Source organism: Lynx canadensis, chromosome B3, assembly GCF_007474595.2.
Source record: "Lynx canadensis isolate LIC74 chromosome B3, mLynCan4.pri.v2, whole genome shotgun sequence".
Taxonomy (NCBI): Eukaryota; Metazoa; Chordata; class Mammalia; order Carnivora; family Felidae; genus Lynx; species Lynx canadensis.
The window spans coordinates 28593662-28618602 of record NC_044308.2 but is presented as its reverse complement, the minus strand read 5'-3'; the positions used below and the strand labels follow the sequence as shown (position 1 = coordinate 28618602).

The 24941-nt window shown below is 38.0% G+C and overlaps 2 protein-coding genes across 4 annotated transcripts in view; both read right to left on the bottom strand.

Moving 5' to 3' along the window:
* FBXO22 (F-box protein 22) overlaps nucleotides 1–5072 on the bottom strand; it is a 31468-nt gene extending 26396 nt beyond the window's left edge. Inside the window, exons 1-2 of one of the 2 annotated variants that reach the window (XM_030317613.1) lie at nucleotides 4850–5072; nucleotides 4351–4489 (exon numbers count right to left, since the gene is read on the bottom strand). In XM_030317613.1, coding sequence (XP_030173473.1) covers nucleotides 4351–4489; nucleotides 4850–5004 — 294 coding nt within the window. In that variant the 5' untranslated portion in view covers nucleotides 5005–5072. The remainder of the gene's footprint in view (nucleotides 1–4350; nucleotides 4490–4849) is intronic. The other variant, XM_030317614.1, reaches the window with a different exon arrangement.
* Nucleotides 5073–7891: 2819 nt separating this feature from the next.
* UBE2Q2 (ubiquitin conjugating enzyme E2 Q2) overlaps nucleotides 7892–24941 on the bottom strand; it is a 63480-nt gene continuing 46430 nt past the window's right edge. For both annotated transcript variants that reach the window (XM_030317616.1, XM_030317615.1), the window contains 4 exons: nucleotides 16340–16388; nucleotides 15795–15890; nucleotides 11323–11389; nucleotides 7892–9506 (listed from right to left, as the gene is read on the bottom strand). In XM_030317616.1, the coding sequence (XP_030173476.1) occupies nucleotides 9475–9506; nucleotides 11323–11389; nucleotides 15795–15890; nucleotides 16340–16388 (244 nt within the window). In that variant the 3' untranslated portion in view covers nucleotides 7892–9474. The remainder of the gene's footprint in view (nucleotides 9507–11322; nucleotides 11390–15794; nucleotides 15891–16339; nucleotides 16389–24941) is intronic.

Here is a 24941-nt window from a genome sequence, read left to right as displayed (position 1 = left end):
TTTCCTGAATAGGCATCACACTAATAGAAAGGTGTGAGCAACAAAGGAAAGTATACAAACTGTATTGCTCCTCTTTTCACTGCCTACCAAATGGAAGTATCCCAGGCCTTCATTTCTACCTTACCAACTAGTTCCCTCCAGGGAAACTTTTACTTACTACAATCCAGAAATACACACACTGCTGTGCACATTCTCCTGTGGCTCTCTTCATTTCCCACTTAATTTAGGACTATGTCCCCCAAGAGACACTTGAAGTGCCACCTCCCCTACAAAACCTTTTCTTTTTTTTTTTTTTTTTTTTTTTATTTTTTTTTTTTTTCCAACGTTTATTTATTTTGGGGACAGAGAGAGACAGAGCATGAACGGGGGGGGGGCAGAGAGAGAGGGAGACACAGAATCGGAAACAGGCTCCAGGCTCTGAGCCATCAGCCCAGAGCCTGACGCGGGGCTCGAACTCCCGGACCGCGAGATCGTGACCTGGCTGAAGTCGGACGCCTAACCGACTGCGCCACCCAGGCGCCCCCAAAACCTTTTCTTAGACTTCCTCAGTACCCTGGACCTCATATATGACATACCTTACGTCCCAGTCATTCTTACTTGTGCCTTATCTCCACTTAGAAGCTAGGCTTATTCAGATTTCTGGTTTCCACTAATGTCACATTACAGCCAAGTGGCAAAGTGGCTGAATCAAACAAAAGGATGAACATACGTTTTTTTCTAAACTGGTTATTTTCAAAGATTTTTACTACCAGAATGGAATGAAGTACTTCACATATAGCAACTTCAACACTGATTAAATGAGGAAGTGTTAATCTACTGTAATTTTGGGGAATGTTAAAATGTTTCAGAGTAGATTACATATAGAGAAATTCAAAAAAGGTAACTGAGACAGAATGATGGCCCTGTGGTGGCCCCAGGGTTGATAAGACCTAAGGGTATAGTTCTCTTGGTCCACACGGCATTTTCAAAGAATGCAATTTGGTTACCAACATTGAAAATTACACAAAATATTTACAGAAAATATGGATTTCCAGATTCTTTTGAAAAACTAGACATGCTAACAACACTTAGACCGTATTCTTCTTGACTAGGGCTAAACAAAGGCAAGCACTCCCTGGTTTGTCATGGCCTTATTGCTCCCTATGCTGTCACAGCAAACCAACTTAGTCACCTGCCTAACTTTGGAGTCATTTGAGTTTGTGATACCTGGTATAGGAAGTAAGGAAATAGGAAGTCTAGTCCTGAGTTTTTAGGATTCTCTCATTCCTGGTACCCAATGAAAAGCAATTGCTTGACTCTTCCTTTCTAATTCTCACTAGAAGCAGTGACAGTGACAGTCCTCAACATGAAAAGGTCTCAAAGCACAATGTGAGACAACTGCAACCTCACTCCCTTATACAAAGAAGTTCCAAATAGCAAGATATGTTATAAATTTTTTTGTAGACTTGAAAATATTTCTGATAAAAAAGTTAAACTAATTTTCTTTATGGCTATAAAAGTGTCATGTCCACTAGGTAACCTAGAGGCAAACACAAAGAAAACAGCATGATTTGGACAAGGTTTCCATTTTAGTTTAACCACAGTAGCATTTACTACAATGAATAAACTTCTTTAAGGGCATTACTATATGAATTTTTAAAATGCCATTGATAATAGAGAATAATAATTTCATTCATTGAAAAACTGCTATCCCTGGTACTGAAGATAATGTGTTATATGCATTACCTTTCCATTACTTAACCCTAGAACAAGTCTTTAAGGGTACGAGGAAAATTCTTACTGTCTTTCCATTTTAGAGATAGAACCTGAAGCTCAAAGAGATTAGGTAACTTTTTCCTTTTCCTTTTTTTTTTTAATGTTTATTTATTTTTGATAAAACATACACAAGGGCAGGGGAGGGGCAGAAAGAGAGGGAGACAGAGGATCTGAAGCAGGCTCTGCACTGACAGCAGAGAGCTGAGAGCCCGATGTGGGGCTCGAACCCACGAACCATGAGATCATGACCTGAGCTGAAGTTGGACACTTAACCTACTGAAGCATTCAGGTGCTCCAAATTAGGTAACTTTTTCAGAGACTGACAGCTGGTATGCACCAAAGTTAGGTTCAGACCTAAATACGTCTGGCTATTAACAGCCATTATATTGTATAAACTTTTAAAGCTATATGAAAATAATACCTGCTGTGGTAAAAATCTGAAGGAAAAAAAAATAGAAAAAAATTTAAAGCATTAAAAAAAAAAAAAATCACACAATTCTACCCTGACAGGAAACTTTTGCTAACATTTTGACTTATTTCTTTTCTATTCTTCCTTTTTTGTTTTTAAATAATTCAGATTATACTAAACATAATTCATAATCTGCCTTCTTCACTTATAACATGAACATTTTCCCTTGTCATTAATGCATCTTGCAGTTCATCATTTAGTGACTATTTGTAAACATTAGGTTGTTTTCAATTTCCCTTATAATAAATGATGCTGCAAAGAACATCTTTATGGAAGTATGCCAGCACTTTGAATTTCTCCAAATGACAACTTCTAGAAACAGACCAGGCAGGGTTTGAACCAATATGCAAAGAAGAAAGTTTCCTACGAGTCTGCTTTTGGATCTGAGTCCCAAAGCCCAAACAGAGTAAGGAGAAAATCCACATGAGAAAAAGGGAAACAGAAGATTGGTCATTTATGGGGCATTTGTCTAATATCCAAACACATTAACAATGATGAAAGCCAGGTTTTTCATTGTCCAAAAGGGAGGTACAAATATGACCTGAGAGAAAAGAAAACTGTAAAGAATTCTGTGTTGGACTGGAATTGGATTTACTTAAGCAAACTCATGAATTTCCATATATATAATAGTTATAATTGTACCCATACACACATTCCTTGGCTCTGTCCACTAGGCTCTAAAGAAGCAAAACCTTTGACAGCAATGCATTTCAACTACCATTCTCCACTAAAGGAACCAGAGCTCTTTAAAGAAATGGCTGATTCCAGGACTAAAGCAGACAAAACACAAGATGAGCTTAGAAAATGTTGTGTCAGAGAGAAAGGAGGTGCTCAAAGGTGACAGATTCATCTCTAAAAGACCCTGAAGCCAGCTGAAGGGGCTCCTGCTAGCCAAAATGGGGACAATTTGGACACTAAAATCAATTGTTTTAGAGATGATATCACATTGAATAAGAGACTTAAGAGTCCATACAGATATAAATAAATGAATAAATTGAAACAGGAATACTTACATAGTTTCAAAATATCTCCTCACAAAATACTTATTAATTGCAGTGGAAAAGACTAATTTTACAGTAGCGACATCTAGCACACACCATGTCAATCAAATTATCAAAGGTAGTAACACCAGTAATGAAACAAAAATGGAAATCAGATGCTACCTAATAGGATGAAACTAAAAGGGCACAGGATCACTTCTGTGATATTCCTGCCAAAGATACATAATCTGAATCTAAGAAACATGTTCTACAAGATAACTGGCCTATAATTTACATACCTGTCAAAGTTGTGAAAGTCAAGCAAAGCTTGAGAAACTGTTCCACATCAAAAATTAAAGAAATGACAACAGCATAAGATTCTAAAATGAATTATTTTGCCACGAGGAACATTGCTGAGACAAGTGGCAAAATCTGAAATTTTAGGAATGGATGGTAGAAATGTATCAATAATAATTTCCTGACTGATGGTTGTACTGTGGTGGTGTAGAATATTCCTGTTTGTATGTAATGCACGCTAACATATAAGGAAGTGAAAGAATATTAGATTGGCAATTTACTCTCAAATAGCTCGGTCCCACTCCCAAATAATATACCACAGCCTCACTGTCACCTGTCCTCAAGAAGTCTGCCCTTCTGATTTCATAGTTCAAGTCTTTACCTCCTCAGGTATTGCCCAACTTTTGAAACAGGGGCCCAGAGATACAATACAGAAGAACAGTCAGGACCAGAGGTTGAAATATTTGGGTTTAAGTATTGATTCTTGGCTTTTTAATGTGACACTAATCAAAGAGATCCAGCTGCCTTCCCTGACAAACAATGAAAATACCTGTTTTTTTTGAAGCAGGTAAAGGGAAGGTTCGGCATAGCGTTATTAGAATAGTAAAAATCTGAATACACAAAATGCCCAACATCTGAAAAGCAGTCAAATAAATCATGGCACATCCTTACAATATAGTTATTAAAATGGGTGTTTATAAATATTTTCATGTCACGAGAAAATGTTCCCTAAATTACCAAGAATAAGGCCACATACAAAATAAGGATTAAAAAGAAAAAGATTTCGTACTCGAAGACTGACCCACCAACCCTGAAACCGCCTGTGCAGGACGCTCCCGTCTTACTTGCCTCAAGCTCCTCGGCTGCAACGCGGACCAAGCAATGCTCCTCCAACTGGCCAGCATCCGCCGAGCCTGCGGAGATCCACGTCACGCTCCGATGCGTCCGCAACACCCGACGAACACACTCCCTCCATAAGCGGCACACGCTGGGGACGCAAACGCACAAAGGGTTGTGAAGGGTCGTTCATTTCCCTCTCACAGACAACCCCAATTAGAACAGCAGGAAATTCTTGCGGGATCAAAAGTCCGGGAAGGGGGTGTCAGGGCACAGATTCAGAGGGAGAACAGGGGGCAGAGACAACCATAAGGCACACCTCGTCCCCCTGGGAAGAGTGCCCAAGACAGGGACAGGGGTACGGCGGGGGTATCACGCAGATGGGGGCATCACCTCAGAGAAGAAGGGAGCCGGGGGCAGCCGTGGGTCCCGAAGGTGTCTGCCCACCCCGCCAGCCAGGGCAAGCCCGAGGCAAGTCCCGAAGTAAGCTTCCCGCCTCCTCTCTCCTCACCCGGCCACCCGCAGCAACGCCTTGGCGGGCAGGAAGGTGAGGACACGCTCCACCACCTCCGCTAGGTTACCCAACACAAAGGTGCTTTGTGGGTCCGCGGAGGAGCCTTGGCGATCGCCACCACCGCGATCACTACAGCCACCCACCATCTCCATTCCTCACCAACCCGCCCAGCAAGCAAGCACTACGGCGACTCGCGAGGCACTGGTTAGGCCGGGACAGGACTTCCCAGCTAGCGCGCATTGAGCAGGCGCGCGCGCGCCACTTCCGGCCGGTTAGGGGAGCCAGGCTGCTGAGACCCACCCACGTGACTCCAGGCCAACCCGCTTCCTGCTTGGATCCCCGAGGGCCCGCTGGCGGCAGGAGGCAGTGAACGGGCTTGCGTCCTATGATCTTGCGGAAACCTTGTAGGAGGCCTCTCACAGGCAAAAATAGGTCCTCCTCTTGTGCCTCTCGCTGCACTTGCAGCGCTATATTCTTTGTCGGTACAAAACTTTAACTCATGGTATCTTCTAGGAAGAAACTAGGTAATATTTGTCCCTCTTTATAGTACAAATGTCTGTTAACATGAGTCCAGTTTTTGAACGGGCAGTATCTGCTTTAAAAAAAAAAAACTGTGAAGATGACAGGTGTGTAGATGACCATCTTTTATTCAACGCCTAGGGAATGTGGTTAACTCACCGTAGCCCTCACCTTCTGTATGGAAGGGCATGAATAGCACCTACCACTGCTGTGAAAATCTTGACCAACTGCATTAGTTCCTCACTAGTAGCATCAGATTCACCAGGAATTATGAAGTTTTGACTTTAACAAGTTTTCCCCTTAAGTATCATTAACAGTGGTATATTAGTTGCAGGTCTGTGACATGATTCAACAATTCTATACATTACTCCATGCTGGCTGAATCCCCTTCACCTATTTCACCCATCCCCCCACCCACCTCCTCTGGCAACCACCAGTTTGTTTTCTGTATTAAAATTTCTTTTTCTTCTTTAAGTGTTTAGTTTTGAGAGAGAGCGCATGAGCTGGGAAGGGCAGCAAGAGAGGGAGACACAGAACCCAAAGCAGGTTCCAGGCTCTGAGCTGTCAGCACAGAGCCAGAGGCAGGTGGAACCCAAGAACCACGAGATCATGACGTGAGCCAAAGTTTGAACTTAACCAACTGAGCCACCCTAGGCGCCCCTAAAAGTCTTTTCAAAATTTCTTTGGCTTAAAATTACAGGAGTGAAATCATATGGTATTTGTCTTTGACTTATTTCCCTTAGCATTATGCCCTCTATGTCCATCCATGTTGTTGCAAATGGCAAGATCTCCTTTTTTCTGGTTATAATATACTATTGTGTATAAACACCATTTCTTTACCTGCTCATCTATTGTTGGACACTTGAATTGCTTCCCTATCTTGGCTATTTTGAATGCTGCCACAAACCTTTTCAAATCAGTGTTTTCATTTTCTTTGTGTCAACCCAGTAGTGGAATTATTGGATATGGTAATTCTGTTTTTCAGGAACCTCCATACTATTTTTCCAATGCTTCCTCCATACTATTTTTCCATTCCCACCAACAGTGCACAAGGTTTCCTTTTTCTCCACATTCTCACCAACACTTTGTCATTTCTTATGTTTTTTAATTTGAGTCATTCTGTCTCATTGTGGTTTTACTTTGTATTTCCCTGATGATTAACGATGCTGAGCATCTTTTCATGTGTCTGTTAGGTTTTGGCACATTCTTGGTCCTCACTTCAGGCCTACTGAATCAGATACTGGGGGCAGGGCCCAACATTCTGAGTTTTAACTTTTCTGTGATTTGTTTTCCTGTGATTCTGATGCTAGCTCAGGTTGAGAACCACAGATAGAAGGAATGTAAGCATAGCAGACACTGCTGTATCCCTACCCAACATCCATTACTCCTGCTGCTTCTTTACTAACAAAGCCAGATTCGATCACCAGCTCTAGAGGGTAAACTTAGTTGAACTAAACTAGTGGATCTCAAACATTCTCACCTCAGGACTCTTTCACATTATGACAACCCCAAAGAGCTTATTTATGTGGGTTATGACTATTAATATTTGCCAATTAAAAATTAAAACATTTTAATATTATTTCACTTAAAAATAATAAATCCATTACAGATGAACAAAACAGAATTTTTGTGAAAAAAATAACTATGCTCCCTCACCCAATAGTGAATAGTTGTGGCATCATATCACATTTTGCAGACCTCTAATTTCTGCATCTAAGCTGCATCTGCTTCTGAATTCCATCTACTGCAGCATCAAATCACATGGCCTCTGGAAAACTCCACTGTACACTTGTGAGAAAGCAGGTGAAAATGGCAAATAATGTTTGAGTGTTAGGAAAATAGTTTTGACCTTAAACCTCCTAAAAGGAGGGATCTCCAGGGTTCCCCAAATCATACACTGAGAACCACTGGACCGAACTAATAATGATTTCATTCTTTTCACCAGCCATTAGTTTAGAGGTGGACACAGGCCCCAGTTCTAACCAAGGAAAAGTGAAGGGCAATATGTTTGGGGGTTGGGGCTTCTAAAAGATAAGACCATTATCTACGTCTGGACGGAGTAACATGGCTACAATATCCAGATATAACGTTAAATCCAAAGATGAAACCAACAGGGAAAAATCTCAAAGGAGTGTAGCAGAGCCAAAATGTACCAGGCTTAGAGTACTTCTATCTCTGGACTTCTTGTATGTAAGATAACTTGATAATGCTGTGTAAGGAGGTCATGGGAATATTAAAAAAGGGGAACTAGGGACAGCCATGATGAAAGTAGCACTCGGACTTATATTAAGGAATGAGAGTGGGAGAGGGAAAAGGTTGAGGAAAGCTGAGTATACCAAGTCTGTACACACCATTTCCGGGTTCTCTAGCTTTCTCTTGTTAAATCAACCTGTCTCTGTTCCTCTCAACCCTCTCCTCACCCCATCCCACCATATATAAATCCTACTTCAAAAAATTCAATAGAGCTTACAAACACCTGAAGCCAAGAGTATCTCTGATGAGGGAAAAGTAACAAAGTTATATTTTAAATGGTTCTTTATTCATAAACTTGATGCAAGTTTACAAAATTTACTGTACATTGCCAAATAAATCTGCAATGAAAGATAAAACCCAAAAAAAACAAAGCATGCCAAATGTGCAGCTGTCAATCTGCTAGCCATCAGGATATTAAAGAATTCAATAATGTATTCAAGATTTAGCCTTAGGTTTAAGGAACTTTAATGCTTTAAAGAATTCTGCCTGGTCACTTATTATCTCAGCAACTGGCAATCAGATCTTTATACAAATGTAACCAAGTAAACAAGAATACCAGAAAATCTTTTTCTACTGTCCTTTTAACCAAAATAGAAAAAGAAATTAAACACACGCAATAATGCCGAAGTGCCAAGTCTCTCTGGTGTGGTTTACAAAGTTAAAAATTGAAACTTAGAGCAAATGCATAAGAAACACCTTCGAATTTTGTAACTTATTTGTGCAGAAAAGTGTGCTTCTGGATTTCATTTTAAAAGTGCTTAATAATTAGAATTTACTTTTAAATCAAACTTGGGTAGATAAGAAAGTCTATCACCAACCAAATAGGACTGATTCAGATAAGGCAAGAAAATGGAGAGTACACTGATTTGAGTCAGGTTTTATAAAACAATGAACATATATAGAGTTCCTACTAGTTTTTCAATGTAAAAGCCATCGTTATGAATATACCAAAAATTTTAAGAGTTTCCAAATCAGGTATCTTTTTGTACTTCACTGTGCAGCTTTTGCTCAAGGATTCTTTGTGCCAATCACTTTACAAGTTTATTAGTTTAAAAATGATTGCAACATCCCGTTAATAAAATGGAAACATAAAATGATTTAGTATTTTAAATAACTTCAAGCTCTATACTGCAGTTCTTCATAAGAAATACTGAACCAACAAGAAGCAGATTCAGCCCAACAAGACTCTGAGGCCCCAGTGGAAATTATTACTTACAAAGCCTTAATTTGCACAGCCTTGCTTTGCTTTTGCCTAAAAAGCACAACTCAGTTAAGAGCGTATCTTCAGGAAACAATTCATATCTTCATCTAGCCATAAAAAAGTTTAACAATTTAATGAGTAGGCTTCCTATCATTATTTTGGCAATATCAAAAATTGGTTTTAACTTGAAAAAGCTACTATGATTTAGAAGACCTTAAATTTTCTAAACCAACATTAAACATCAATTAAACTTTTATTGGCTCTAAATTGAACAGTATATTGCAAGTCCTCATAACACACGAGCTCAATGTGGGAAAGTTACCCTACAGGCGCAACTTCTGTAACCTGATGCTGACTTTCTGCTTAACAGATTTCACTTTTCAAGAAAAAGAGATCATGAGTGGCCAGTATGTATATTTATCACAAAAAATACAGTAAAGGCCCCACTGCTCAGTCCACAATACCTAAAATGAGCAAAACGAAAAGGCTGTAACTCATACTGGATGTCAGTTGACAGATTATCCACTAAAATATCTATTAGCTAACGTCTTCAGTACTGCTGTTATAGGGGCACTCAAAGCTTGTGTCTGCATGTTGGAAAGATTTTCTTTAAAGCAACATTGGTCCAAACATACGACAGTCAACATATTTAGCCATCTTCCTTTGGAGGGGTGTACCAGCCTGAAACACAATGGAAAAAAAGTTAAAATACCTTATTAAATCAACTAGGAGAAATGGCATTTCATTTAAGGTTAGCTACTTTGTCTATTCATATTTTTGTTTAAATATACTGTAAAAATTAAACTCACATGGGTTGGTAACACGGCATTTTGTTATGTGCACATATTTACTTCTATGAATAAACTGTACTTGAGTTTTCAACATAAGATCTTTATACTAGTGGAATTTCTAGCTAAAGACGATAATATGGAATATTAGACTACAAGATAGATTTTGTCTTCCATTTCAACCTCACTGAAAATAACTATACCCAAAACAAAATGCTGGCATCTTAGAATAAGAGGAACCTGGATTGTCATTAGTGCAATGATACCATTTAACCAGTGAAGAAGTCATTTCAGCAAGTGCAGGGACTATGCCTAAAATCAGAGTCAGCAGCAGAAACCGACCTAGAACCCATTTCCTGATTCTGAATCTACTGCTCTTTCATCAAAGCTAAGCTTATAAACACCCACACTTTGTAAAATACAGCACTTTCCAATAAACATTTTTGAATGCTGATTACAATGTTTGCTTCAACAAAAAATAAAAGAAAAAATGTGATTTTTTTTCCCTAGACTCAGCAAAAATCTAAGTTTTCTACAGAAAGGCTAATGAAAATAAGACTGGCATGAAATGGCCACTGGAACAGTATGAATATACCAAGATTGGTGGAGCATCCACATGGTTATGAAGTAGTATACAAGCACCTGTGGATCTACTAATTTAGTGTGTTGTGATCATTATGAAAACCCAGGGTTGCCTTCAAGTTTTATCATTTCCTTCTTCAAAAGCTTGAACTGTTTTAAATATTAGTCTTTTATAAGTAGTCACTGAAAAAGTGGAGTTTGTTTTGTGGTTAAAAAAAAAAAGTGAGCACAAAGTACCAATGTTAAGTCACAAGCTACCACATTTCTAGTAAAGAACACTTTACTGTAAATACTCTCCTTAAAGAAAACTACTTCCTATTAATTAATTTACTCTGCACAAAAAAGTATCCATTTCACTACCATGGCTATAATGAGTATCTTATTATCAGCACTTAGTTTCAAAGTGCCATGCGCATACACTATTCTTTTTTTCCTCACAAGTTTGGCAAGACAGATATGCCATTTTAGAGATGAAGAAACTAAGGCTGAAGCTATTATCTTCAGGACTTGCTCAGAGACACAGGGCTAGCGAGTAACACAAATGGCACTTGAAAAATTGGGTTTTCTAATTCCAAATCTACCTCACTGTTAGAGAAGAAGACTCAAAACGTGCATTATGAATACAAGCAAAATTTAAAGTAGAATAAAGTTTATGAAAGATATTTTAAGAGTTTTTTTAAATTTACAACTCAAATACTCTTAAGTGTATACTGAAATGAAAATGTTCCTTGAACAGATACATGTGTATGACTGTCAAAAAGCATTAAATAATCTGAAGATGTTTCAGAAACAGCTGGTTCAGGATCCCGATTGTATTTACTCAGTATCGGTAAGAACTCCACCTGTACAATTGCCTTTAACTCAATTCCTACCCTAATACCATACATTTCAAGTGAGAAGTGATTCATTCATTAATCTACTAAAAAATCTTGACTCTGACTTAGGCCAAGTACTTAGGATACAAAGATTTTTCAACAAAGCAGAGTGTGTGCATCCTCAAGTTAATTTTTTTCACTGGGGTAACAGTACTTTAAGAGATTAAAGCAAAAACAAACAGGGTAAGTTATCAATAGTACCTTATATAAAACTTCATAAATGGTAATAAATACTTATTGAATTAAACGTACCATTTTTCTCATGTATCTGTACAATCGAATTATAGGATTGTTGGGCTCTTGCTAGATTATACTGATTCTGAAAGAGAATTATACATTTTAAATAAAAACTCTGAGTAGATGAAAATCATTACAAATAATTTATGGATGCATCATCACTATGCTTAAAAGAACACCGGAAACTAAATTAGATTTCTGTTTCAAAAATAATTTTAACTTAATACCCTCATTTCTCAATTTCATTATTCTCTACCACTTTAGGATAACAAAACCAAAGTTGTACTACAATAAAAATCTATTTAAGCTTCACAGTTCATTTGTATAAATACTCTTACCACTGGACAAGTACAAAGCTTTATAGTTCTAGTGCCCTTCTCCACTGATGATTGAAGTTAAAGAATGCTACTCAGACATGAATAAAACTTAAACTCTCCTCCTCATAATAAAACAAAAAACAAAATTACAAAATATTACCTTCAGATAAGGTTAACTTTAAGCTTTGAGGACTATACATATCAATGACATCTTGAGTTAAAGATGTCCAAAAGTGGTACCAAGCCATTACTAAAGGAGTCTTCTTTTAAGGAGCCAAATTTAGGATTAATTTTTTCTCTAGTAGTGCAACTGAGTGACATCATAACCTACAATTAATATGTCATGAGCATTCTTCATAGTGGTACATACCTATTATGTTATAGAATAAATTCACAGTACAAAAATTAAAAATGTATAAAACATTCTAAGTGAAAATTCTCCTTCCTACCTGTCCTCCAACCATCCAGCTCCTCCTCTCATCCATCCTCCTTTCCCTACCCAAGTTAACTGTTTCTTATATCTCCTTAAGATTAAATAAGAAAAGTCACATATAGCTTATGTTACTAGCCACCATCCCTTGCTTATCACCCCCCAACAAATGGTAGGTAGCATGCTATAGACCCTGTTCTGCCTCTTCTCACTTAAGGTATCCTGCACCTTGTTCCCGATCACTGCACAAAAAGCTGAATCTTTCTGTTTTTTTAAACCGTGAAATATTCCATTGTATGGAAAGTCAAATATTTATTTATTCCCCAACTGGAGGACATTCAGGTGGAAAGTCAAATATTTATTTATTCCCCAACTGGAGGACATTTAGGTTGTTTTCAATATTTTGTTACAATGTTACAGTGACAACCTTGTACAAATATTTCCAAAGCACTGGTAAATAGTCTGAGTGGAATTGCTGGGTCAAAAGACATATGCCTTTGTAATTTTGTAAGACTGTGGAAATGGGCTTGCTGCTTGGCATGTATGAGAATGCCTCTACATAGCTTTTACAAACCTCTTATTTGTGACAATGTCATAGGTGGATGATGAACTCTCAGTGTAAGTGAGATTTGCATTTCTATCACTGAGCCAGGCTTAGTGTGTCTCCATATGTTTATAAGCCATTTATTTCTATTTCTGCAAATAGACATTTTGTATCTTTTTCTACAATGTAGCCTTTTTCAATTTCTAAGAGCTCTTTAAAAATAGTAAAAACCCTCCCATAATGCATCTGAAAAACAAACATAAAATGTTCTTTCCAAGTTAATAAAAAGTAATGTTTTTCCAATCTATATTTTCACCAAAGGACAAAAATACAAAAGAAACAGATTACATATAGCAAAACATGCACACACAGAAACTTGCAAATGATCAAAAAGCAGTCATTTCCTAACCCTACTGCCCATCTACAAGATAAGAAGAGAAAAATAAGAACATTAGCCTTCTGTTGTCAATAGCATGATCTTCAAATTCTAGTTTTTTTAATTTATTTTTATTACGTTTATTTATTTTTGATAGAGAAAGACAGAGCACAAGTGGGGGAGGGGTAGAGAGAGAAGGAGACAGAATCTGAAGCAGGCTCCAGGCTCTGAGCCATCAGCCCAGAGCCCGACGCGGGGCTCGAACTCACGGACCGCAAGATCGTGACCTGGCTGAAGTCGGACGCTTAACCGACTGAGCCACCCAGGCGCCCCTTTAGTAATATTTTCAAGAGATAAACTCATTCATTTATTTTGAACCAATAGCTGATAGTATCTTTAAAAATATTTTAAATAGGGGTGCCTGGGTGGCTCACTCGGTTAAGTGTTTGACTTTGGCTCAGGTCATGATTCTTGTGGTTCAAGAGTTTGAGCTCTGGGTCAGGTTCTGTGCGGACAGCACTCACACTCTGTCTCTCCTCCCCCATTCACACTCTGTCTCTATCAAAAACAAATAAAACACTAAAATTTTTTTTTTAATATTTAAAATATTTTTGAATAGTTATATGTCAAAAGAAAGAGCACAAATGATTTAAAGTCTCCCATCTCTAACCTGCCCCATCAATACTTCAATACCCCCATATCAGAAATAGTTGTTAGTACTTTCTTGATTATCCTGTAGAGTTTAAAAGCCTACAAGGTAGGGGCGCCTGGGTGGCTCAGTTGGTTAAGCGTCCAACTTTAGCTCAGGTCATGGTCTCACAGTTCGTGAGTTCGAGCCCCGCATCGGGCTCTGTGCTGACAGCCCAGAGCCTGAAGCCTGCTTTGGATTCTGTGTCTCCCTCTCTCTCTGCCCCTCCCCACTCCTGCTCTGTCAGTCTTAAAAATAAATAAAACATTAAAAAATATTTTAAAGTGTACAAGGTAAAACTCCTATTACATCATGTAAAGTTTCCAAATTCTTAACAGATATTAATAACAAGAAAAAAATGAAGAGTGAGGTTTTATAACCATTCATTCAAAAAATTCACCTTCTAAGACATACTTTACGAGGCAAATGTGCTTAGCTGCTTGACTTAGCATTATATATAAAATGATTATGTTATATACTTGCTAAGAAAACTATATATAATGGAAATACAAAGGTTGAAAGTGATAACATTGACACTGAGTAATTCCAAGAGAACTGTGGCACTGAACAGAGTATAGATATTACAGAATTTTAAAACTAGAAGAGACTTAAAATATTTTAGCCCAAGATACAGAAGCCCAGAAGAGGTAAGTTTACACAGTGAGTTATTAGTACAATGTTCTTTCTTTTTTTGTTTTTTAAATGTTTTATTTATTTTTGAGACAGAGTATGAGTGCGAGAGGGGCAGAGAGAGAGAGGGAGACACAGAATCTGAAGCAGGCTCCAGGCTCTGAGCTGTCAGTACAGAGCCTGACACCAGGCTCGAACTCGTAAACCACGAGATCATGACCTGAGCTGAAGTCAGACACATAACTGAGCCACCCAGGCACCCCTAAAATGTTCTTTCAATTACTCAAAACGATCTAAGCCTTTTATATTTTAACATGAAAGATATGCTAATTTTTTATAAAAACATGATGAAATTTAACATCAAGTTCTACATAAAAATAAATGCCAGGAAGAAATTTAAAAGACCAGAAGAAGTAAACCAAATGTTAATAGTATTTCTAGGTTACAGATGACTTCAGTTTTTTATATTTTTTCCTGTATTAAAAACCATGCACTGCGCATAAATTTTGTCAATACAAAAAATAAAATTCTAATAGCCTACTACATAATCATTCTATCGGCACATTTAATACACCTAAAATATACACACTGTTAAGAAATGCTAGTTAAATGTAGTTAAGTAATTCACTAGTGTTCAATAATTAACTTCTAGACTTTACACAAAATGATATTTTATTCCAGTGCAAAGAAATAGCTGTTAAAAGAACTCAAGTAAAATGAGTTATTGTATAGTACTATCCCAAATAGATGATTTTTCAAATGGCCTTCTCAATTTTTTGCTTCCTCTGTGAGTTAAGACTCTAGTGGACTCATGCTTTGATGTGCAATACATTTATAAATACATTATTTAGATTTCATACTATTTGGATAGGCATTTAACACAAGATTCACAGACCTTTAGGAACTCCAAATTTTTAAAAATGTTAGGTTAGGATAACTTCCATCACACAAATACTTTTGCAAAAAAAAACTAACTTCAGAGTATCATCCTTGGTCCATTTAACTGTTTCAAGAAACTACAATTAGACATGGAAAGATGTTTCGGATATAGTGAATAAAGAACACAACACAGTGGTTAAGAGTAGAGACTAACACCAGACTGTCTGCTTCCAATTTTTGTTCTGCCACCTGTCATCTTAGACAAGTTATCTAACCTCTGTGTGCTTCAGTCTCCTCATCTACAAAATGAGAATAATAATACCTACTCTTAGGTTAGTAAAAGGATTGAAAGAGTACATACAAGTAAAAAGTTTAGATCAAAGCCTAGCATATAAATGCTCACTGGAAATTCACTATTCTAACATGATCTCAAGTTTGGGAAACTTCAAAGTACATATAATTTTTTTACTAGTATTTTTTAACTTACATACCAACAATAGATTTACAATTATAGACATGTCTTTCTATAGTAAGAATAACAAAGACTAAAAGAACAACACGTCTCCTAAGGTAACAGAAAATATAGATTATAAATGATTATGTCATCGTCTTAACAAAAGTACCTTATTTGCTCCAAACTGTACTCTGGCTTTGCCTTTGACTAAGGTAGCATTGATTTGCATGATGACTGATTCTATTGAGTAGGCACTGCTCCAGCCCTACAGGAAGAAGAAAACACTTCTCTAAAACATAATGGTACTCTTGATTCCCACTTGGGAAAACTTAACAAAATGGCACATAAATAGCTCTACAACAGCAAGACAATGTTAAGAAGTCTGCATGCAAGAGAAAAAAGTTGGACCATTTCTAAAATCTCGTAGAACAAAAAAACCCCTATATTCTAAGTATCAAATATGAGCAAATGAGAACCTTATATACACATTGCTCTTAGAATGGCTATCCTTGCATAGATTAAACACCAAGTACAATGTCATTTTACTGATTTGCCTTAAATAGCTTTTTCATTATTAAAAGTAGGTGCTATTGAAAACAACTTTTTTTTAAGTGGGTGGTATTACATCAGAGTCTTTCCCCTCAGAATCTTATTTACATCATCAAAACACTCCATTGAGATTGAAAAATATGAGTATCATAAGAAATTAGTTACCTGTTTTGTGAGAAGTTCCATACATAGTGCTCCACCACCCAACACATACCTTAAAAAGAGAAATGGATTCTTAATCTGCTAGATCTCAGTTTCTTCTTAATTTTTAATATTTTATTTTTTTTATTTACGTTGAGAGAGAAAGAGAGAGAGAATGAGAGCGAATGAGCAGGGGAGGAGCAAAGAAAGAGGGGGAGAGACAGAATCCCAAGACAGAATCCCACACTGACACACTGTCAGTGTGGAGCTCAATGTGGGGCTTGAACTCAGGAATCATGAGATCATGATCTGAGCCAAAAAAATCAAGAGTCAGACACTTAACCGACTGAGCCACCCAGGTGCCCCCCTTGTAATTCTTAAAGTACTACCACTAAGGAAGTATGCATACAACCAAAGGTTAGAAGATAACATGCAAAAATGAGAACAGTGATTAGGTTTCTAGGACAAAGGGTAGTTAAAAAATTCGAATGCCATCGCTTTATTATAGTCTTATTTTTTTTTTTAAATAATGAATCTTAGAATGCTTAAAGATGCTAAGGATGTCTGTCAGAAACTAGGAACTTAGCCTAAATATTTCAGAGAATGGAAAATGCTATATTCATCTGAATATTTCTCTACCATCATGTTAGCCAATGGCACCAACTTTACCTTATCTATAATAATAAACACCCACATTTTGTGGTTTAAATTGTTTTTATCCATTCTTTTGTGAGGATCAAATGGTTCTGACCACAGAGCCCCTCTCTGGGACTCCTCAATTTCTCTTGCTAATCCTGAGAACTGTTCTCTGAACCAGACAACTTCTGGGAATTTCCTGGATCTCTCTTAGGAAATCATTATTTAGATCAACATTATTCAACCTTTTAACCCCTTCTCAAACAAAATAATTTCATTTCTACTTTGTTATTTTAAACTTCAAGATACATGAAATATCATGTCTAAAAATAAAATCAAGAGCATGATAATTATAGAAGAAGGACTGATAAATCTTGAAAACATGTAAGCTAAGACAACAGGTCTGATTAGATATAAGTGAACACTGAGTCCATTACAAACTTTTTTTGTCCCCAGGGACTTTCCCCCCTTGCCTGAGATTCCTTTTGCTCCCTACTCTTCCAAATGCCGTATTTCCCCCCAATAAAACTCGTCAAGACCATTCTAGCCTGCAGATTTTGTATTCTGGCTAACGAAACACATCCTTGTGTTGACCTAACCAAATTACAGAAAAGTAAGGAATCTAAAAACTTCTACTATAGACCATTATAATTGTTACAGTGAAATTATTCAATAATGGAAATTATTCAATAATTCCCACTTCCTGGAGAATTTAAGCAAGTGTCTCTACCTGGCTGCACCAGACCTTGGAAACTTCCAAAGTGAAAGTTTATAGGAGGAAAAGAAAAACACTTCAAAACACTAGATTTGGGTGGAGAGTCATGGGATTTTAAACTTCTCTGTATATTCCCCAATGTTCCTAAAACACAGAAATCTATCTCCAATCATTTGACTCTCCCAATGGGCTCAGAGTGTCTTATGTATAGTGGTTTTAAATAAGCACTTGCTAATTGAACAGAATTAGAAGATCCATGTTTTAATTTGGATTTTGCTTTCTCCACAAATTGCTCAGACTCTAGTAATCTGTTAATGAGTTAACACTATTCTTGATCCTTACACTTCAGAAATACAAAATGCAGACAGGAACTCCAGGACTTATCTTAGGAAAAGGAGTTATGTAGACCAGCCCGAGTTACCAATTATCCAACTGCCACATTTCTTTTTAGCACTCCACTCTTTATTCTGAGGATGGAGAGTCTTTCAGGTGGGAAGAAGGAAAGTTTTTGTACTCACAGGCCAAAGAAAGTACGTTTTCTACAATGCTATAACTACGCAAATGTCTAGTACCCATACAAAAAGTGAGATAAGTAAATTTTTCCATAATACACACTATCAGCAGCATTTACAGCTAAAAGGAGTGGCTGATAGAACTCTACTTCCATACTGAGTCATATTCATTTTATGATATATGTTCCAAACCCTTACTGTTCTTTGCCTCCAAACAAATAGTTCCTGCTGAATATTGAGACAATTCAAGAACACTGGAAAGAAAGAAAAAAATAATAATCTACTGGTCATTTAAAGATAATATGCCACATTCACAGGCAAAGTAATATTTTCAGCTTAAAAAACTTCAGTTGTGGGTGCCTTGCTGGCTCAGTTGGTGAAGTGTGTGACTCTTGATCTCAGGGTGTGAGCTGGGCACTGGATGTAGATATTACTTAAAAATAAAATATTTAAAAAACAAGAACAACCAACCAAACAAAAACCCTCAGTTGCCAAAGTTATAAAATAAACACTATCCTAAAGCTTAGCCTCTTCAGGCAATTTGTGATTTTTGTTTTACTAGGAGCTTCTTGCAAGAATGTTTGCTAGCTAACTTGCCCATCCACAAGCTACAATGATCACTTAAATTGCACTGATGAGGAGACAACAGAAACCATGTATCACTACTAAAGTGTTAATACAACATGATTCTTAAGTGAGCCTAAGAAAGAAATGAGAAATGTAAAATTTTTAGTTTTTAAAAAATGTTTATTTATTTATTTTTTGAGAGAGAGAAAGAGCACAAGCAGGGGAGGGGCAGAGAGAGAGGGAGACACAGAATCTGAAGTAGGCTCCAGGCTCTGAGCTTTTAGCGGAGAGCCTGGTGCAGGGCTTAAACTCAAGAACTTTGAGATCACAACCTGAGCCGAAGTCAGATGCTTAAGTGACTGAGCTACCCAGGCCCCAGAAATGTAAAATTTTTATATTAGAGTCAAATTCTTCACAATAATCACATTTTAAAAAAAGGAAGGCTTATTAGCCCACATAAAACAGTCATGACCTTGGGGCGCCTGGGTGGCTCAGTCGGTTAAGCGGCCGACTTCAGCTCAGGTCACGATCCCGCGGTCCGTGAGTTCGAGCCCCGCGTCGGGCTCTGGGCTGATGGCTCAGAGCCTGGAGCCTGCTTCCGATTCTGTGTCTCCCTCTCTCTCTGCCCCTCCCCCGTTCATGCTCTGTCTCTCTCTGTCTCAAAAATAAATAAAACGTTAAAAAAAAAAAATTTTATAAAACAGTCATGACCCTTCCCTTCCTTGAGGCAAGGAAATATTAATTATTGATTGTAAGAACAGAGGCTTTAGATAGGAATGAAGAAAATGCTGGCACTTAAAACCAGATTATTAACATGTTTCCTCAATACAAACAGAAACAACCCATGGTCATCTAGAAGTAGTGATATTCTCTTCATGGATGACTGGGGCACAAGCAATAATTCACATTATATCAACCAATAAAGAAAGCATTTTCAGTTGCCTACAAATAGCTCTCACAATGTATTAATGAGAGAAAAACAAATAATCTTTATGATTCTCTCTCAAGTTACTACACTCTGATCTGGATTAAGCAAGAAAGATAGTCAGATACTAGTGGCTCATTAAAATAACTCATAAAAATATCAAAACAGAATTATGTATTACCCTAAATTGTCTACACCTTGCTAACCTACTGTATTTCCCTATCTGATTCATTGAGTCCCAAATATTTACTGCACACATATATGCTACACACTGAGCCAGGCAGAGTATACGTTGAAGAAAAGTGACAGGACCCTGTCCTTCATGATGGGAAAGGGGACCCAGAGTTCTATGAGAAGGAATAACCAAGGGGCTTTTTAAAAGTATGGTAGTCAGGAGCAGCATTTCTAAGAGAAATGCACAAGCTGAGATTTGCAGGACTTAAAAGTGTGGGTGGGAGTAACATGCCAGGCAGATGAATGTATGTTTAAGAAAGGTTATGAGGAGGGGTGCCTGGGTGGCTCAGTTGGTTGAGCATCCACCTCTTAATTTCGGCTCAGGTCATGATCCCAAAATCGTGGGATCCAGCCCTGCACCTGCCTCCATAATGAGTGTGGAGCCTGCCTAGATTCTAAAATATTTAAAGAAATATTAAAAACAAGAAAGGTTATGAAGAAAAAAAAAGTGTGCTGGGTACTGGGGGCTGAAAGATATCCAGTGGGGTACCAGCTTAGACAGGGGAAGTGTGGTACAAGAGTATTAAAGAGATGGGGCACCTGGGCGGCTCAGTCGGTTAAGCATCCGACTTCGGCTCAGGTCATGATCTCGCGGTCCGTGAGCTCGAGCCCCGTGCTGACAGCTCAGAGCCTGGAGCCTGTTTCAGATTCTGTGTCTCCCTCTCTCTCTGACCCTCCCCCGTTCATGCTGTCTCTCCCTGTCTCAAAAATAAATAAGTAAACGTTAAAAAAAATTTTTTTAAATAAATAAATAAAAACATACTCCTTTAAAAAATAATAATAATAAAATAAAGAGAAAGACAAGGGCAAGATCACAGGTGGCTTATGGTAAGGGTTGGGGTGCCTGGGTGGCTCAGTCAAGTTAAGAGTCGACTTCAGCTCAAGTCATGATCTTGCCTTGAGGTTTTTGAGTTTGAGCCCCGCATTGGGCTCTGTGCTGACAGCTCGGAGCCTGGAGCCTGCTTTGGATTCTGTGTCTCCGTCTCTCTGTCTGCCCCTCCCCCACTCACACTTTGTCTCTGAAAAAAGAATAAACCTTAAAAAAATTAAAAAAGAAAAAAAAGCATATGGCAAGGGCATCAACCTGTAAGAGCAAATGGAAAGATACAGAAGAGTTTAAGCAGGGGAGCAACATAATCAAACACAAATTTATAAAATATCACTTTTAAGCTTACGTGAGGGAAGGAACAGAGGAGTCCAGTCAGAAATCCTCTGAAGTGATGGCAGTAGCAACAGAAATGGAGACAAGTAACTGGATCTGGGAACCCTCTGAGAAGGAGAATTATAAGACCGGATATGGGAAATGAAGGAAAGATGTTATAAAGAATAACTCCCAGTTCAATAACTGAGATATGAAAGGCTGGGAAAGGAGACTGGAAAGGAGAGGAGTTCAAGTTTTTGTGCTACAAAATTTGAGATGCCTATGTAAGAGATATTCCAGGGGCACCTGGGTGGCTCAGTCAGTTAAGCATCCGACTCTTGATTTCAGCTCAGGTCATGATCTCATGGTTCATGGATGATCTGACAGCATGGAGCCTGCTTGGGATATTCATTCATATTCTCTCTCTCTCTCTCTCTCTCTCTCTCCCTCTCTCTCTCCCCCCCCCCCCCCCCCCCCCCTCCTCTGCTTGTGCTCTCTCTCGCTCTCAAATAAATAAGTAAATTTTAAAAAGAGAGAAAGACATTCCAGTAGAGATGTCAAAAAACAGGTAGACACTGGGAGCAGTAAAGATATATAAAAATGCAGGATACAAAACCTGGGAGTCACTGACACAGGAGGTATTTTGAAAGCCATGGGAGCCTTTTTAATAAATAATACTAGAGTAATTGGACCATTAGGCAAAACTCTAGGACCTAAATCTCATACCTTATACAAAAACTAACTCAAAATGATTCACAAACTTATCTGTAAAATGTAAAACTATAGAACTTTGAGAAAACACAGAACAGGAGAAAATCTTCAAGATCCAGGACAAGGCAAAAGTTCTTAAAATTGATGCCAAAAGCATATAATCCCTAGAAGGAAAAACATCTATAAATTGAAACTCATCAAAACTAAAAACTTTTTGCAAGATATAAAATCAATATATCAATAACAGATTTTTTATCTGTTGCATTTCCATATGCTAGTAATGAAATAGCAGAAAGAGAAATTAAGAAAACGATCCTATTTACAATTGCATTAAAAGGAATACCTAGGAATAAATTTAATGAAGGAGGTGAAAGACCAGTACTCTAAAACCTCTAAGACACTGATGAAAGAAATAGAAGGTGACACAAATAAATGGTAAGATATACTGTGCTCATGAACTGGAAGAATACTGTTTTGGATAATAGAGGCATTTAAACAACCTACAGACTCAGTACAATCCCTACCAAAATACCAACAATGTTTTTCAGAAAACTAGAACAAAAATCTTAAGATTTGTATGGAACCACAAAAGGCTGAATAGCCAAAGCAATCTTGAGAAAAAAAACAACAAACCTGGAGGTATAACAAGTTCATATTTCTTTTTTTTTTTAATTTTTTTAACGTTTATTTATTTATTTTTTCAATATATGAAATTTATTGTCAAATTGGTTTCCATACAACACCCAGTGCTCATCCCAAAAGGTGCCCTCCTCAATGCCCATCACCCACCCACCCCTCCCTCCCACCCCCCATCAACCCTCAGTTTGTTCTCAGTTTTTAACAGTCTCCTATGCTTTGGCTCTCTCCCACTCTAACCTCTTTTTTTTTTTTTTCTTCCCCTCCCCCATGGGTTTCTGTTAAGTTTCTCAGGATCCACATAAGAGTGAAACCATATGGTATCTGTCTTTCTCTGTATGGCTTATTTCACTTAGCATCACACTCTCCAGTTCCATCCACGTTGCTACAAAAGGCCATATTTCATTCTTTCTCATTGCCACGTAGTATTCCATTGTGTATATAAACCATAATTTCTTTATCCATTCATCAGTTGATGGACATTTAGGCTCTTTCCATAATTTGGCTATTGTTGAGAGTGCTGCTATAAACATTGGGGTACAGGTGGCCCTATGCATCAGTACTCCTGTATCCCTTGGGTAAATTCCTAGCAGTGCTACTGCTGGGTCATAGGGTAGGTCTATTTTTAATTTTCTGAGGAACCTCCACACTGCTTTCCAGAGCGGCTGCACCAATTTGCATTCCCACCAACAGTGCAAGAGGGTTCCCGTTTCTCCTCATCCTCTCCAGCATCTATAGTCTCCTGATTGGTTCATTTTGGCCACTCTGACTGGCGTGAGGTGATATCTGAGTGTGGTTTTGATTTGTATTTCCCTGATAAGGAGCGACATTGAACATCTTTTCATGTGCCTGTTGGCCATCCGGATGTCTTCTTTAGAGAAGTGTCTATTCATGTTTTCTGCCCATTTCTTCACTGGGTTATTTGTTTTTCGGGTGTGGAGTTTGGTGAGTTCTTTATAGATTTTGGATACTAGCCCTTTGTCTGATATGTCATTTGCAAATATCTTACGTTTATTTGTTTTTGAGACAGAGAGAGACCGAGCATGAACAGGGGTGGGTCAGAGAGAGAGGGAGACACAGAATCTGAAACAGGCTCCAGGCTCTGAGCAGTCAGCACAGAGCCCGACGCGGGGCTCAAACTCACGGACAGTGAGATCGTGACCTGAGCCAAAGTCGGACGCTTAACCGACTGAGCCACCCAGGCACCCCACAAGTTCTTATTTCAAACTATATTACAAAGCTATAGTAATCAAAACAGTATGGTACTGGCACAAAAAGAGACACATAGATCAATGGAACAAAATAGAGCCCAGAAGTAAATACATATTTACATGGTCAATTAATCTAGGACAAAAAAAGACAAAAATATACAATAGGGAAAAAGACCATTTCTTCAATAGCGTTGGGAGAACTGGACAGCTACATGCAAAAGAATGAAACTGGACCATTCTCTTACATCACACAAAAATAAACTCAAAATGGATTAAAGACCTAACTGTTAAGATTTGAAACCATAAAACTCCTAGAAGAAAACATAGGGAGTAAACCCTTATAAATCAGTCTTAGCAATATTTTTCTGGATAGGTCTCTCCAGGCAAAGGAAACAAAAGCAAAAATAAACAATTAGGACTACATCAAACTAAAAAGTTTTTGCACATTAAAAGAAACCATCAAGGGGCGCCTGGGTGGCGCAGTCGGTTGAGCGTCCGACTTCAGCCAGGTCACGATCTCGCGGTCCGTGAGTTCGAGCCCCGCGTCGGGCTCTGGGCTGATGGCTCAGAGCCTGGAGCCTGTTTCCGATTCTGTGTCTCCCTCTCTCTCTGCCCCTCCCCCGTTCATGCTCTGTCTCTCTCTGTCCCACAAATAAATAAATGTTGAAAAAAAAATTTTTAAAAGAAACCATCAAAAAAACAAAACAAAAAACAAGGCAACCTACTCGATGGGAAAAGCTATTCACAAATGGTATATCCAATAAGGGGTTAATATCCAAAGTGTGTAAAGAACTCCAACTCAACACCAGAAAAATTATAATCCAATTTAAAAATGGAAAACCTGAATAGATATTTTTCCAAAGAATACCTACAGATGGCTAACCAACATATGAAGAGGCTCACTAATCATCAGGAAAATGCAAATCTAAACTACATGATAATATCCACTCACACCAGTCAGAATGACCAGTATCAAAAAGACAAGAAGCATAAGTGTTGCCCAGGATGTAGAGAAAGGGAACCCTCATGCGCTGTTGGTAGGAATGGAAATTGGTGTACCCACTGTGGAAGAGAGTATGGAGGTTCCTCAAAAGAAATGTACTAAAAAGAAAAGTACATACAATCTAGTAATTCCACTACTGGGTATTTACCCAAAGAAAATGAAAACATTAATTTGAAAAGGTAGGTTTACTGCAGTATTATTTACAATAGCTAAAATATGGACACAATCCAAGTGTCCATTGATAGATGAATGGATAAAGAAGTGATGTGTGCACACACACACACACGCACACACACACGCAGAGGAATATTACTCAGCCTTAAAAAGGAATGAGA